General features: G+C 42.3%; 1 protein-coding gene across 3 annotated transcripts in view; it reads left to right on the top strand.

The window, feature by feature from the left end:
• Positions 1-14,248, top strand: part of LOC115773249 (pleckstrin homology domain-containing family A member 5-like) — a 242,653-nt gene that overhangs the window by 189,635 nt on the left and 38,770 nt on the right. For all 3 annotated transcript variants that reach the window (XM_030719832.1, XM_030719831.1, XM_030719830.1), the window contains exons 12-14: positions 10,312-10,598; positions 12,825-13,060; positions 13,493-13,576. In XM_030719832.1, coding sequence (XP_030575692.1) covers positions 10,312-10,598; positions 12,825-13,060; positions 13,493-13,576 — 607 coding nt within the window. The remainder of the gene's footprint in view (positions 1-10,311; positions 10,599-12,824; positions 13,061-13,492; positions 13,577-14,248) is intronic.

Here is a 14,248-nt window from a genome sequence, read left to right as displayed (position 1 = left end):
GTGGTTTATCCCACACCACGGCGTGTACCACCCGAGGAAGAAGAAGCTGCGAGTAGTTTTTGACTGCGCCGCAACTTACCGAGGAGTGTCGCTGAATGACCAATTGTTGCAAGGACCAAACCTGACAAACACACTCATTGGTGTACTGCTAAGATTCAGGCAGGAGCCTGTCGCCATGATGGCAGACATAGAGTCCATGTTCTACCAGGTGCGGATACCCGATAATGATGCGGACCTGCTACGCTTCCTCTGGTGGCTGGATGGTGATACAAATTTGGAACCAGCTGAGTACAGAATGTGTGTGCATCTATTTGGCGCAACATCGTCTCCCAGCTGTGCGTCATACGCACTAAGAAAAACAGCAGAGAATGCATTAACACAGACCTCAGCAGAAGCAGTGCAGACAATTCTCAAGAATTTCTATGTCGACGATTGCTTGAAGTCTGTTCCCACAGAGGACCAAGCAGTTGCTCTTGTCAAGGAACTGATGACGTTATGCACTGGCGGTGGTTTCCACTTAACCAAGTGGATCAGCAACAGTAAGGCCCTACTGTGCTCAATACCTGAACATGAGGGAGCTGCTGAGGTCAAAGATCTAGACCTAGAGAACGGCGAATTGCCAGTAGAACGGGCACTGGGCATGCAGTGGTGCACCAGTACAGACAGCTTCAGATTCAAGACACAACTGCCAGATAAGCCATGTACAAGAAGAGGCATCTTAGCCGTCGTCAGTACAGTGTACGACCCCATGGGCTTCCTAGCACCACTCATGCTACCTGTGAAGCGTATTCTGAGAGACCTCTGTAAAGAGAAAAGAGATTGGGATGAAGAAATCCATGGAAGGCCACGCAAGACATGGCTGGATTGGTTAGCACACCTCCACAAGCTTTCAGATCTAAAGGTTAGCAGATGTTTTAAACCTGCCACCTTTGGTCTAGCAAAGACTGCTCAAATCCACCACTTCTCAGATGCCAGTCAGGATGGTTATGGCGTTGTGTCATATCTTTTGTTGACAAATGGACAAGGTGAGAAGCATGTATCATTCTTGATGGGAAAGTCCAGAGTCGCTCCACTCAAACAGATCACGATTCCCAGAATGGAATTGACGGCAGCGATGGTGGCAGTCAAGGTAGATCGTATGCTGAAAAGAGAACTTGAAACTCCCTTGACGGAATCGATCTTTTGGACAGATAGTACGACAGTACTAAAGTACATTCGAAATGACACACTTCGTTTTAAAACGTTTGTAGCCAACAGAGTTTCGTACATAAGAGAAGCAACAACGCCAGCCCAGTGGAAGTATGTCAACACGGCTCAAAATCCGGCAGATCAGGCTTCAAGGGGCTTGAAGTTCGAGAGTTTCATTAAAAACGGGAGCTGGTTTCATGGGCCCAAGTTCCTGACTGGTGAGTGGCCAGACCAGCCTGAGCAAACCTACCTCACGGAAGATGATGCTGAGATTAAGACATCGGCTGCAGTATCATGCTCAGTTCAGGAGGAGTGCAAAGAGCCACTAAACGAACTCGTGGAGTATTATTCCAGTTGGCACAAGCTTAAAAAGGCCATTGCTTGGATTTTACGTCTAAAGGAGTCATTGAGGTATTTATGTGAGAAAAGGAAAGAACTGGAACGAACCATGCAACAATCTAAAGAAGGTCCAGAAAGGCAAAGAGACATTATCGAACAGCATATGGTGACATGTAAGAAGAACCTAGCTAAAGGAATTCTTACGGTTGAAGATCTAGCCAGAGCTGAAACAGAAATGATTAAATACAGTCAGAAACAGACCTATGCAGAAGAGATAAAGGCTTTGCTGCTTGGAAACATGCAAGTGAAAAGAAACAGTTCAATCTTCAAACTGGATCCATACCTGGATAATGGTGTGCTGAGGGTAGGAGGGCGTCTGAGCAAATCAGCGATGCCCGAAGAGGCCAAGCATCCCGCTATTCTACATAAACAGCATGCAGTAGCCCGCCTTATTCTCCACCATATCCACCAAGAAGCTGGACATGGAGGCAGAAACCATGTCTTGGCCAAATTACGGCAACGCTATTGGATACCAAGGGCCAATGCAGCAGTGAGAAGGGTGATCTCAGAGTGTAACCTCTGTAGAAGACTGTATGCAAAGGCAGGAGAGCAGAAGATGGCAGACTTGCCACCGGATCGGCTACTGCCAGACAAGCCACCCTTTACTAACACTGGTGTAGATTATTTTGGCCCGTTTGAGGTCAAAAGAGGGCGTGTTAAAGTCAAGTGCTATGGAGTGCTTTTTACATGCTTAACTACAAGAGCAGTGCATATTGAAATAGCCCATTCCCTTGACACAGGCTCGTGTATTAATGCTTTACGGCGTTTTCAAGCCAGAAGAGGGCAAGTGTCAATCATTCGTTCCGACAATGGCACGAACTTTGTCGGTGCTGAACGAGAGCTACGAGAGGCATTGGCAGAGCTGGACCAGTCTCTTATCAATGAAGCAATGGTGAAAAAAGGCGTGCAGTGGATTTTCAACCCACCTGCTGCTTCCCACCATGGCGGCATTTGGGAGCGTCAAATCCGCACAGTGAGGAAAGTGTTGAGCTCCGTCGTGAGGCAACAGCAGCTAGATGATGAAGGGCTACAGACTTTACTGTGCGAAGTTGAGAGCATTATCAATGGAAGACCCTTGACTACAAACACAGACCACCCAAATGACCTAGAGCCACTGATGCCAAACCACCTCCTCCTAATGAAGGCACAGCCTAACTTTCCACCCGGTGTATTCAATAAAAATGATCTCTACGTCCGCCGTCGTTGGAGACAAATTCAATACTTGGCTGATCTGTTCTGGCAAAGGTGGACTCGTGAATATCTCCCTCTGCTGCAAGAACGGCAAAAGTGGCACATCCAGAAGAGGAGCTTCACAGTTGGAGATGTCGTCCTGGTCATTGACTCAACCCTGCCAAGGAACTCTTGGACATTAGGAAGAATCACCAGAGTGGTACCAGATTCTGAAGGGGTCGTTCGAAGTGCCGAGGTCAAAACGAAGACAAGCATCATTCAAAGACCCATAACTAAACTTTGCTTCTTGCAGGGAGAAGATTGAAGTTTGAGAGAAGAATGAAGACCAGATTAGTTTAGAACTGGTTAGGAAAGACTGTTATTTCTTTGCTAATGTTATTCGTAAAGGGATGAAACCTGTTGAGAAATATTAGTTGATCAGTGTAAATGGCTCCAATTTAAGTTTAAGTTGGTAATTGATATGCTGAGGCATAGTCAATTAGGGGGTGGGATATGTTGTAGCCATTTTTTTGTGAGATAGTTGTATGCATTTGGAAACACAAATTTGGTAATTATAAGTAATTCTGCTTGTAATGGAATTGTTAATCAATGACTAATTTGTAGAATAATTTGTTGGTTGTGATGTTTGAGGTTTGTATATTGGTAGGAAATGAGGAAAGGGCACCGGAAGTCACTGGACCCTAGAGCAACACAGTTTTTCGACCTACACTACGCTGTACAATGCGGTAAACTAAGTTAAATCAGAAAGGTCAAGATTTCCTTTATGTTTGTACTTTGCTTTCTTCAGTAAAGATACACCAGAAGATTTTTGGACTCAAGACCTTTGTTTACTAACGCGTGTGTGTTGAGTACGAAACACTTGAGGGTCCAGGCTAGGGAGGCAGCCGTGCCGCTGCAGCCACAAATACCATATTTTCTCAAAATATGTCCAAGTGGTAGATAGTAGATGACAAAAAGGAGAAGGCCAAGAACAGAACCCCAAGGAACACCAGAAGTGACTGGGGTGACACACTATTTGGAGGTTTTAAGCTGAACAAAGTGGATGTGGCCAGAGAGATATGACTGGAACCAGGAAAGTGGGTTACCTGTGAAACCTATAGAAGCTAATCTTTGAAGGAGGGTGGAATGTTAAGTAGTGCCAAAAGCTGCACCGTGGACGAACCGCCAATAAAGTGGACGAGCCTCGTTCCCTTTATTGGGATGAGATCTCACGTTTCCCATGATGATGGACAGGATGAAGGGTCGGTTCCTTCTACCCTGGCTGTGACGCCCGATGCCTGCGTGTCTCCTGTGTCTCTTCCTTCTCAGCTCGCTGGGAACATGGGGTCATTCTGTGGGAGGAGGCACAGCGGAGCTCCCGATGGAAAGCAGCTGGGTCACCTGTATATTTGTGTCAGCTGAGATAGCAGTGTCCGCATAAACTCTACAAGCACATCAAAATCTCTAAACAGCTTGCCAAAGAAGCAGTTCAAAAGATTGCCTTGCATAGTGGAAGTATTTGTTTTTGTGGGTTCTACTGAACTGTGATTGCACAAATTTTTACCCTACATATATTGTAGCACAACTTTATTTCTGCACTTCAATCCAAGAAGGACCATTCATCCTCCACAAGATTTTAAACCCTTTTTTCATTTATTGCTCTTCCACTTTTTCTCCACCCCTTTATTCCCCATGTATCTCTCACCTTGCATACAACATAGAACTGTATCACCACAGATATGTATCATAATTTGGAGCACTGCTGTTTAAGTACGGAAGAACACAGCAGAACAGAAGTGCTGAGATGCTTGAGATACTTTTAGCACTTACCCTCTCCTTCTGCTGCCATGAATAAGTCATAAAAATGAGACTGTAATGAAAGCAGAGCAGGCTGAATGCTGCCGAGTCACATTTGTCATGTTAATTCTCACTTGGGGCATAGGAGGAATACTGAGAAACTTTGTAGTAGAGTTGATTGTTATTGCTGTTAACACATAACCCTGCTTCTGCTAACAGCCATCTTATGTAAAATGAGAAGTGTAGCATTGTGTGGACGTAGAACTGAAAATAGCCGTGTGCGTTACAGTGTGTGTAATGCACACGTACATTTCTGGATTTGTCTTCATTTCTTCTTTTTTCATTTTGTATTCTTAGTAAGTTCTTCAATTAAACAAAATCTCAAATAGCTGGGGTGAGTCCACGTTCAAACTATAATGCTTCCCTGTATCTACAGTCAGTGTTAAAAGAATGTACACCCACTGTCAATTCTAAGCTTTTACATATCAAGACATAATATAAAAAGTTTGTCTACTTCTTACCTGATCTTAAACTTATGTAAGGGGGATGGCTGTAGCTCAGTAGGTAGAGCAGGTCACCTACTGATCAGAAGGTCAGCGGTTTGATTCCTGGCTACTCCAGGCTACATGCCAATGTATCCTTGGGCAAGATACTTAACCCCAAGTTGCTCTCCGACCGTCCTGTCGGAGTATGAATGTGTGTGAATGTTAGTTAATTAAAACCTGGGTGTTTTTATTCAGGAATAATATTTTTTCCACAGTAGATGGGCTTAAATGGTTTCTCTTTTTAGAGATAACTTCCCCAGGCTTTGGGAACAGCCGTTTCACATGATGATGTTTTCTTGATCAGAACGTAGTTCATTAATGTCCACAATGCTCTGATCCTTTTCCTGGCAGCCTAGAGATCAGAGGGATTAATTGGCTGTAACTTCATTATTCTGGGGGCTGTTGATGTGGTTTACGTATCAAAATGTATCTTTTTCTGTGCTCTTCCTATCTGCACAGATTTCAGATATAAGTGGAAATAATTTTTTTTTTTTTTTTTTTTTTGTAACATACCTACACTGAATTTATTTTACCAAATCAAAAATATTCCCACATTTGGGAGCGCTTCCTCGATGGCTCCATTATTGAAAGTCTGAAATTCACACAAACACCTGCTGTTAGTGATGTTCAGTAGGTTTTAATGCAAGAGCGAAGCAGCATTTCAGTTGTCTTAAATACTCATGCCAAAGTTTCTGTTCAGTCAGCTGATTCAGTCTGAATGAAGCAATGAAGTGGTTCAAACGTCGCCCACCACTTCATGATAAGTTTCAAATTTGAAGCACCATCATGATCCTGGGCCGGTGGCCCTGTGCTTTGTGTTCTTTTGGTTATGTTTTGTTATCTCTGATTATGTTTATTTGGTTTCTGTCATGTGGGTCTTCAGTTGGTTATGGGTTTGAGTTTAGTCTGCATTTGTGTCTTTGTTTACTTCCTGTTTTAGTTTGATAGTTTAGTACTCCCTGTGTCCTGTCTAGTTTTGCTTCCCTTTTTTATTAGGTAGATTCTGTTCACCTGTGCCCAGTGTTCCCCAGCTATTTCTTGTTACCCACCATTACCTCCTGTATGTATTTAAGCCCCTGGGTTTGCTTTGTTCTTTGTCGCGTCCTCGTCTCTGGATGGTTAGTGTTGTCTTCGCTTCCTGCTGTGTGCTTCATGCTATGTTTATGCCACGGTCTTCTTTATGCCTCGTTCATGTTCACGCCACATTTATGTTTATGCCACGTTTACGTATTTTGGATTAAAGCATTAAGTTATCATCACCTCCTCGCCTGAGTCCTGCATTGGGGTCCTCTGCCTTGCCTGCACCAGCCAGAATCCTGACAAGCACATTTCAAAGCCTAAGTGTCAGAGGTAGCATCGCTACCTAGCTCCATGTTTTCTCATGTTGTCTCCTAGTTTTTATTTCTGGCTCCAGTCCAGCCCTGTTTATATTTAGTATTTATCCCTGGGAATAATAGCTAAGTTTAAGACTACTCCTCATCCTCCAAGTCCTGCATTTGAGTCCTACTTCGCCTGCAACACAACCATTCCATGTCAGTAGGACATGACCATTAATGGACCCAGCAGACATAGTCCTGTATTAGCACCAGCTAGCTCTTGCTTTTTTTAATTAAGTTTCACTAGAAACCAGTCTCCATTATGGGTGGATACTGTGTTTTGAGTTGACTAATAACAGTAAAACCTCATGTTGTGCAAATACTAAAATTGTGTTTCTGACATTTCATATTGTGTTACTGAAACATAAAATCTCATGTAGTATTTCAAAGTCACCAAATCAAAATAGTCCTTGTGTTTCTGAGCCAGCAATAAATAAAACTGCTGTTACTGTTCATGAGCCAGCTTTCTTTTGTTATGTGGCCGAGCCAGCCACCCCAGAGACTTTTCCTCGGCCAGCAAATTTAAAGACTGCTTCTGTTTCTGCGCTGAACCTCCCAGAGACTGTTAATGTTTCCTGGCCAGCACTCTCTGAAACTGAGTGCATCGCTGTGCAAACACCTCCAGAGACTGCTAATGTTTCTCTGCCAGCAATCCCAGAAACTGCTGAGCACCCTGCACCCAAACCTGCTCCTTGGGTGGGGTGGCTAGAGCTCAGCCTGTCCCCGCACCCGTTCCTGTTCCCAGGATTAGAACGGCCAGGTTCTCCGTCAGCCTCTGGAATCAGCAGTGGGCCCTGCTGAGCAGCTCTGGTCAGAGAAGGAGAGAGCAGTGGGCCCTGCAATACCCTACTGAGCAGCTCCAGCATCCTGAGTGTCCAGAGCCTGAGCCCAAGGGTCTGACACCGCCTGTGTCAAAGGTGCCCCATCAACATCGACCCCCGGAGAGTGTTCTTTTTTGGGCTCCAGTCAAGGCGTCCAGTTATTATCAACCCCCGAGTTGCTCCATCACCAGCACTGGCCACCCGGCCAGCAAACAGAGTTGCTCTGTCTCTGCTGCTGACCATCCTGTGTTCTGTCAAGTACACATTCCTGTCTCTACCTCAAGTCTCATTTGATGATTACTGCCATCAGCTGGAGGAAGTAATGACAGTTCAGTATGTGGATTAAATGCAAACAAACTAGTTTGTGTGGACAATGTTCAAATTACTTCTAGAGCTCTGATCAGCTACACTAAAGGCAGGGTGAAAGCCTTCAGTCCTTACAAAGCAGTAGGTGCATTTAACAATACAAATAGATATATAACAGAGCACACTTTAAAAGCATTTCTTTTAAAAAAAGTCATCATAGGAAGAATGAAATGAAAGTGCTTTAGAGAGATGCTCACACGTGTTTCACTTGGTCCAACACTGTATGAGTGTTGGCTTGATTATTTCCTGTGTCAGATCCAGAAAAAAGTTATATTTTGAGACATGTTGATCAGAATCTGGCCACACAAATAACTTAAAATATAGATAGATTTGTAGCCTAGTGAGACAAACTGAATTCTTGCCTCAGTATTCAGCAGTATGATGAAGTGTGCATTGCATACTAAACCATGATAAAGCACAGCCCAGTTTCACAGCAAAATATGTAATAACAATTTTTTTGTTCACAGTGCAGTACTTTTCCCAGAAAGCCCATTAAGTTGAGAGATGCCTACATTGTTCCAAGATATTATAGAGGTGGGACTTGTCATATTGGAAACTTGCTTTGCAACTTTTTCAGTTACTAGAGATCAGGAAATCACCTTTTCTCACCACCAGATGCAAAAATATGAGATGAACAAAGATGCTTTAACCATCCAGGCAAAGAATTGTGAGAGATTTAGATCGCTAATGACTTCATATGATTGAAACCACAGCCAAGAAAATTAAGGCATCCTTTTTTTTGATTAGCTAATAATGGCTGTGTAATAACTTCATGTTCCTTGGTCAAAATGAAAGTGAAAGTGAATCCAAGTTCTGCTCATAAAAGTTGTATAATAATTAAATTTAGTCAAGCACACCATACATTACCAAGGCTCGCACATCCGTTCCTATTCAGTAAACCCTAATTAAAGGCACTGATTTCAGTTTATGCAGAATAATACCAAGTGTGGCTAACTGGTAAATGGATTGGTTCTTATATAGCACTGATCTACTCTGCTTGAGTGCTCAAAGTGCTTTAGAAATGCAGGAGCAACTGCTTGCCCAAGGATACTTTGGCATGCAGACTGGAGCAGCCAGGGATCAAACTACCTACCTACTGTACCAATTAGTAGATGACCTGCTCTACCTCCTGAGCCACAGCCACCCTACAGTGTCATTATCTTGACAGGTGTACAGAAAGTAAATGTCTTTTTTTTTTTTTTTTTTTTACATCAAACACCACTACCATATTTTTAAATTAAGCTCAGCTTCTGCTGCAAGGCAGTAGAGCAAGCACACCTTGAGAGGTCTGACTTGTGCAAGATTAATGAGTCACTGACTGGTTTACAGAATGACTCATTCAGTCATTTGCACATTGATTACTTTCTTCATAGTTCAGTTGATTCTTTCTGCTGTCTCCCTTGTAACAAAAAACAAAATTTTTGCTACTCTGTCTTTCACTGATTTTTAGCACTACTTTTGTTGTCTAGAAACTGAATGTTTTGCTTTGTTCCATTCTCTCCTGAACATTCTCCTGACTGCAGATGCATTCTGGTATTTAATGAAATTCTGAGTAAATAGCAGTAACTCAAAAATGATTATTTAATAGTGCACATGGCAGAATATATCTAGAAACAAGGATACAGTGGAAGGATACAGTGGAAGGAATACTTCGAGGACCTCCTTATTCCCACTTACATATCTTCTGTAGAGGAAGCAGAGTCTAGGGATGAGGGGGACAACTTGCCCATCACTAGCGGTTAGATCACTGAGGTAGTTAAAACAACTCCTTGGTGGCAGGGCCTCCCGGGGTGGATGAGATTCACCTCAAGGTCCTGAAGGCTCTGGATGTTGTAGGGCTGTGTTGGTTGGCATGCTTTGCAACATCACATGCCTCTGGACTGGCAGACTGGGTGGTTCCCATCTTTAAGAAGGGGGACCAAAGGGGATCACAATTCAATTCAGTTTTTTTATGTATCACCAAATCACATCAAACAGTTGCCTCACTTAATATTTTTTGTAAGGTAAAAACCCTACAATAATTACAGAGAAAACCCAACAATCAAAATGACTTCCTGTTAAAAGTTTTTTCTTCCCACTGTCACTTGCTCATAGGGGAGGGGCTTGTCTGATTGTTGGAGTTTTCTCTGTATTATTGTAGGGTCTGTACCTTGAAGTGCTTTGACTTGACTGTTGTGATTTGGTGCTATATAAATAAAATGGAATTTTATTGAATCCATCGAACTTCAATGGATTCTGGTAGACTAGCCTTTATTGGAACAATAACCTATATTTAGATAACCTGCTGTATGCTTACATGTTGGTGCAGCATATTGTTCAATGAATATGTTGTATCCTCTTCACTCCTGACCCTCTTTAGTGTTTCTCTTGTTCCTGTACATACAACACTTTAGTGATGGGTGTCAGAAGTTGACTTTTTTGACACTGTGTGGTCCTAATGTTGCTTGGCTAGCAGAGACTCAGATATCAGAGATTCTCACTATTTTTCCAGAAATCCCACCTCCCCAAACACTGAACACAGGATCCAGTTTCAGAATTAAGCCCAGCATTCTAACCTGCTTCCTGCAGTAGGAGCAAACTAAAAGGGCTTCATTTGTAGTGATTATGAAATGTGCATTTGTTGTCATATTGTCTGTTCTTTTCTTCTAGTGTTACATCATACCAGACCTTACCGAGAAACATGCCCAGTCACCGTGCCCAGATTGTGCCCCGCTACCCTGAGGGGTATCGCACGTTGCCCCGCAACAGCATGATGAGGCCCGACAGCATTTGCAGTGTGGCAGGCTTGGTATATGACCGGGCCCTCCGTCCAGCCTCCACCTCTGCTGTCACCACAGCAGAGAAGAGGAGGTCAATGAGGGATGACACTATGTGGCAGCTGTACGAGTGGCAGCAGAGGCAGGCCTTCTCCAGGCAAAGTTTGGCTCAACCAACAGGTACAGATACCAGATGGAAAAAAATACTATTGTTGCCTGTTTTGAAGTTAAAGAAATGTAATACCATTGCCTTTTTTTTTTTTAAGATTAATAAGCTACTCTATGTTTATAGCCTTGTTGTTAATCATTATTTTCTTTGTTGTCCCCATGTAACAAATCACATGGGTGGGTCACAGCAGATCAGGGCAGTAACCCTTAGATGCTATAATATGGGCTTGTGAGACAGCTTTACTGACAGTTTGTCTAAGTGGCCAACAAATTTTAACTCCCATGTTGTCTAAGAAACTATTTCCCTTTCTTTAAAGAATTTTCCAGTGCTTTGTCTCTTATGACTTTGCTTAGTTTATATCATCTTTGTGTAAAGTTAATAAGACAAAGGTTGGAAATATAGGTCAGATTAACAACAAGGCAAAGTAGGCATGTTCCCAGAAGCCCCAGAGCTACAAGGCCCAAAAGACCCAAAGATGTTTGTGTAATGAAATTCACTACACCTGCATTTAATAAAATCCATCTAGAAAACAGCTGAGGCCCTAAGGTGGCTGACACATTTTTGCTCAATCTTACAAACCTAAGTTGAAAATATAATATTCTTAAACAAACCATTCATAATCTGTTAGTGAAAAACTGGTTCAATTGTAGAACGACGCAAAATGTGTTACGGATATGTTTTTTTTTTTTTTTTTTCAAATATATTTGACACCTGGTCAAAAATGACTCCAAGATTTCTCACAGTGTTACTGGAGGCCAAAGTAATGCCATCCAGAGTAAGTATCTGGTTTGACACCATGTTTCTAAGATTTGTGGGGCCGAGAACAAGAATTTCAGTTTGATCTGAATTTAGAAGCAGGAAATTAGAGGTCATCCAGGCCTTAATGTCTTTAAGACATTCCTGCAGTTTAACTAATTGATGTGTGTCATCTGGCTTCATTGATAGGTAAAGCTGAGTATCATCTGCATAACAATGAAAATTGATGCAATGCTTTCTAATAATACTGCCTAAGGGAAGCATGTATAATGTAAATAAAATTGGTCCTAGCACAGAACCCTGTGGAACTCCATAATTAACCTTACTGTCTGAAGAAGACTCCCCATTTACTTGAACAAATTGGAGTCTAGTAGATAATTATGATTCAAACCACTGCAGTGCAGTACCTTTAAAACCTATAGTATGCTCTAATCTCTGTAATAAAATGTTATGGTCAACAGTATCAAAGCTGCACTGAGGTCCAACAGGACAAGAACAGAGATGAGTCCACTGTCAGAGGCTCTAAGAAGATCATTTGTAACCTTCACTAATGTTGTTTCTGTACTGTGATGAATTCTGAAACCTGACTGAAACTCTTCAAATAAACCGTTCCTCTGCAGATGATCAGTTAGCTGTTTTACAACTACTCTTTCAAGGATCTTTGAGAGAAAAGGAACTGAAGAGCATAATAATGAAGGAATTAGATCCTTAAACTTATTTACAGCACTTTCAGAAAGACTTCTACTGTAATAAAACTTATTCCCCACTGCTGTGTAATCCATTAAAGTAAATGTAAATGTTACTAAGATTTAAACATGATCTCTAGTCTATGCACTGAACGAAATATGTGGAAAATCTGTCTGTGGTACGGAAAGATCCTAGTCAGTAGTATTACATAGCCACTGTGTTTCTAACTTCACCTTCAGGAAGATTCACTATATTGATGCATGTTCACTCACTTAACACATATAATGGCCCTTCACTACATGTGCTGTTGAAAACCAGTTAAAATGAGAATAGCACCAGAGTTTTGTAAAAGCATTTTTACAATAATTGCATCACTCTGAGTTTCCTTTAACAGAGGCAGATGTTGTCTCTCTAAAGGCAGGAGGACTGGATGGAGTTCAGTGCATTTAACAACCTAATATTTTTTTCATAAAAGGAACAACTTTGTAAGAAATCTGCTTCCATAATTATTTATATTCCTACGGCTATAGACTATCAGTTTAGAAAGTATTATTTGGCTTTTTTTTTTGGTTTATTAAAAGCAAGCAGCAAATGTCATTGCTTAGAAAATCACATTTTATAAGGGGGTCTGGAATCTACCCCAGCTGTCATAGGTCAAAAGGCAGGGCAGATCCTGGACAGGTTCCCAGTCTCTGGTATGTGTCCGGTATTATAACCATTGCAAATAAAGGTTATGGTAATGAAAGCTTCAAAGTCCACAGTGACATGTTCTCCTACTTTTGTTGTGCTTCCAGCTGTGAGTCATTACGGCACGCTTCCCAGCATAAAGACCATGGGCAACATCTCCGAACATGTGGCGCACTCCATTCCCACTTCTCCATCTCATGGCTCCCTGGCTCTGTGTAGCACCTTCTCCCCTCCTCACCAGCAGGTCACTCAAAACCCTAACAGCTCCCACTCTGAGGTTTCCTCGCCCATATTCAAGGGAGACACGACTCTCGATCGCCGGCACAGGACACAGCTAGCCAAGGTAAAGGTCATGGTACCAGAGTTCAGTTTAAATAATAAGCTTTTATACAGTGCATTTAATGCAACTCAAACTAACAAAAACACTAAACCCTTGTACAGCGAGGTTGTTATAGTGGCAAATAGTAAGAACACAGGAATTATATAGATATTTCATACACTGCTGAAGACCTGAAGAGGTGAGCTATATTTACAGGATACATTAGTGCCCATGCAGGCAGGATGTGCAAGAAGGAGGCACGATGCAGAGATACCGTTGTAAAAATAAAGACAAAAACATTATGCATAAATATGCATATATTCACCAGAATGCACAATGGACACTAAGTGTATGATATTAAAACCTTCCTGCAATATAAATGACAGGAATTTGGAGCACTGGCTTCATGAGTACGGTCACCTGAAATAAAGTGAGATTCTCCTCCCTCCCCCTCAGTATGGTTACACGCCCGATCGACGATCTATTGCAGCCAGCGTCCCGTCTCAGACCGTCACCCCACAGTCACTGCAAGGCAAGACGGTAAGCAACACAATCCCATGGACCTGTGTCTGTTTTCAGTAAATGTTTCTGCTGTCCATCCATTACACTCACTGACACACAGCTCACAGGCCTATTCCAGTGATGTTTTGTTCTCAGCAGCCTGTTGTTGTTGTGCATTTTTTAGCACTCAGTTGGACCAGTGTAATTACTGACTGTTCCACTGTCTCGTAATGTCAGTACATACACACACACACACACACACACAGTGCAGCATTTCAGCTCAAAGTGTTTTTGCTTCCAAATTGAAGCGACCACAATCAAGCCTGTGGGCTGACATTTCTTTTTCAGGCACGCTCTGAAAACGATTGTGATTTCTTGGCAGGCCAAGCTTGTTGATAGGAAAGCGTGTTCTAGTCATTTCCACAGCTTTTTGCAGTTCACCATTTTGTCACAATGGTTGTGTTCTTTAATTTTAATGAGTCACAATCAACATGATGCCGGAGTCTCTTTGTGTATCACTCCATGAAGAGGAAGCAAATTAAGGGCTCTAGTAAAGTCATGAGGTCAACAAGAGTCTGCTACAGTTCACATTTACAAGTTTATAATATGGTTACCATATTATAAACTTGTCTTCCATTTTCTGTGTGTGTGTGTGTGTGTGTGTGTGTGTGTGTGTGTGTGTGTGTGTGTGTGTGTGTGTGTGTGTCTGAA

Source organism: Archocentrus centrarchus, chromosome 23 (genome assembly GCF_007364275.1).
Source record: "Archocentrus centrarchus isolate MPI-CPG fArcCen1 chromosome 23, fArcCen1, whole genome shotgun sequence".
NCBI classification, from domain to species: Eukaryota; Metazoa; Chordata; class Actinopteri; order Cichliformes; family Cichlidae; genus Archocentrus; species Archocentrus centrarchus.
The sequence above is the reverse complement of the archived record's forward strand: the minus strand, read 5'-3'. Positions and strand labels throughout refer to the sequence as shown.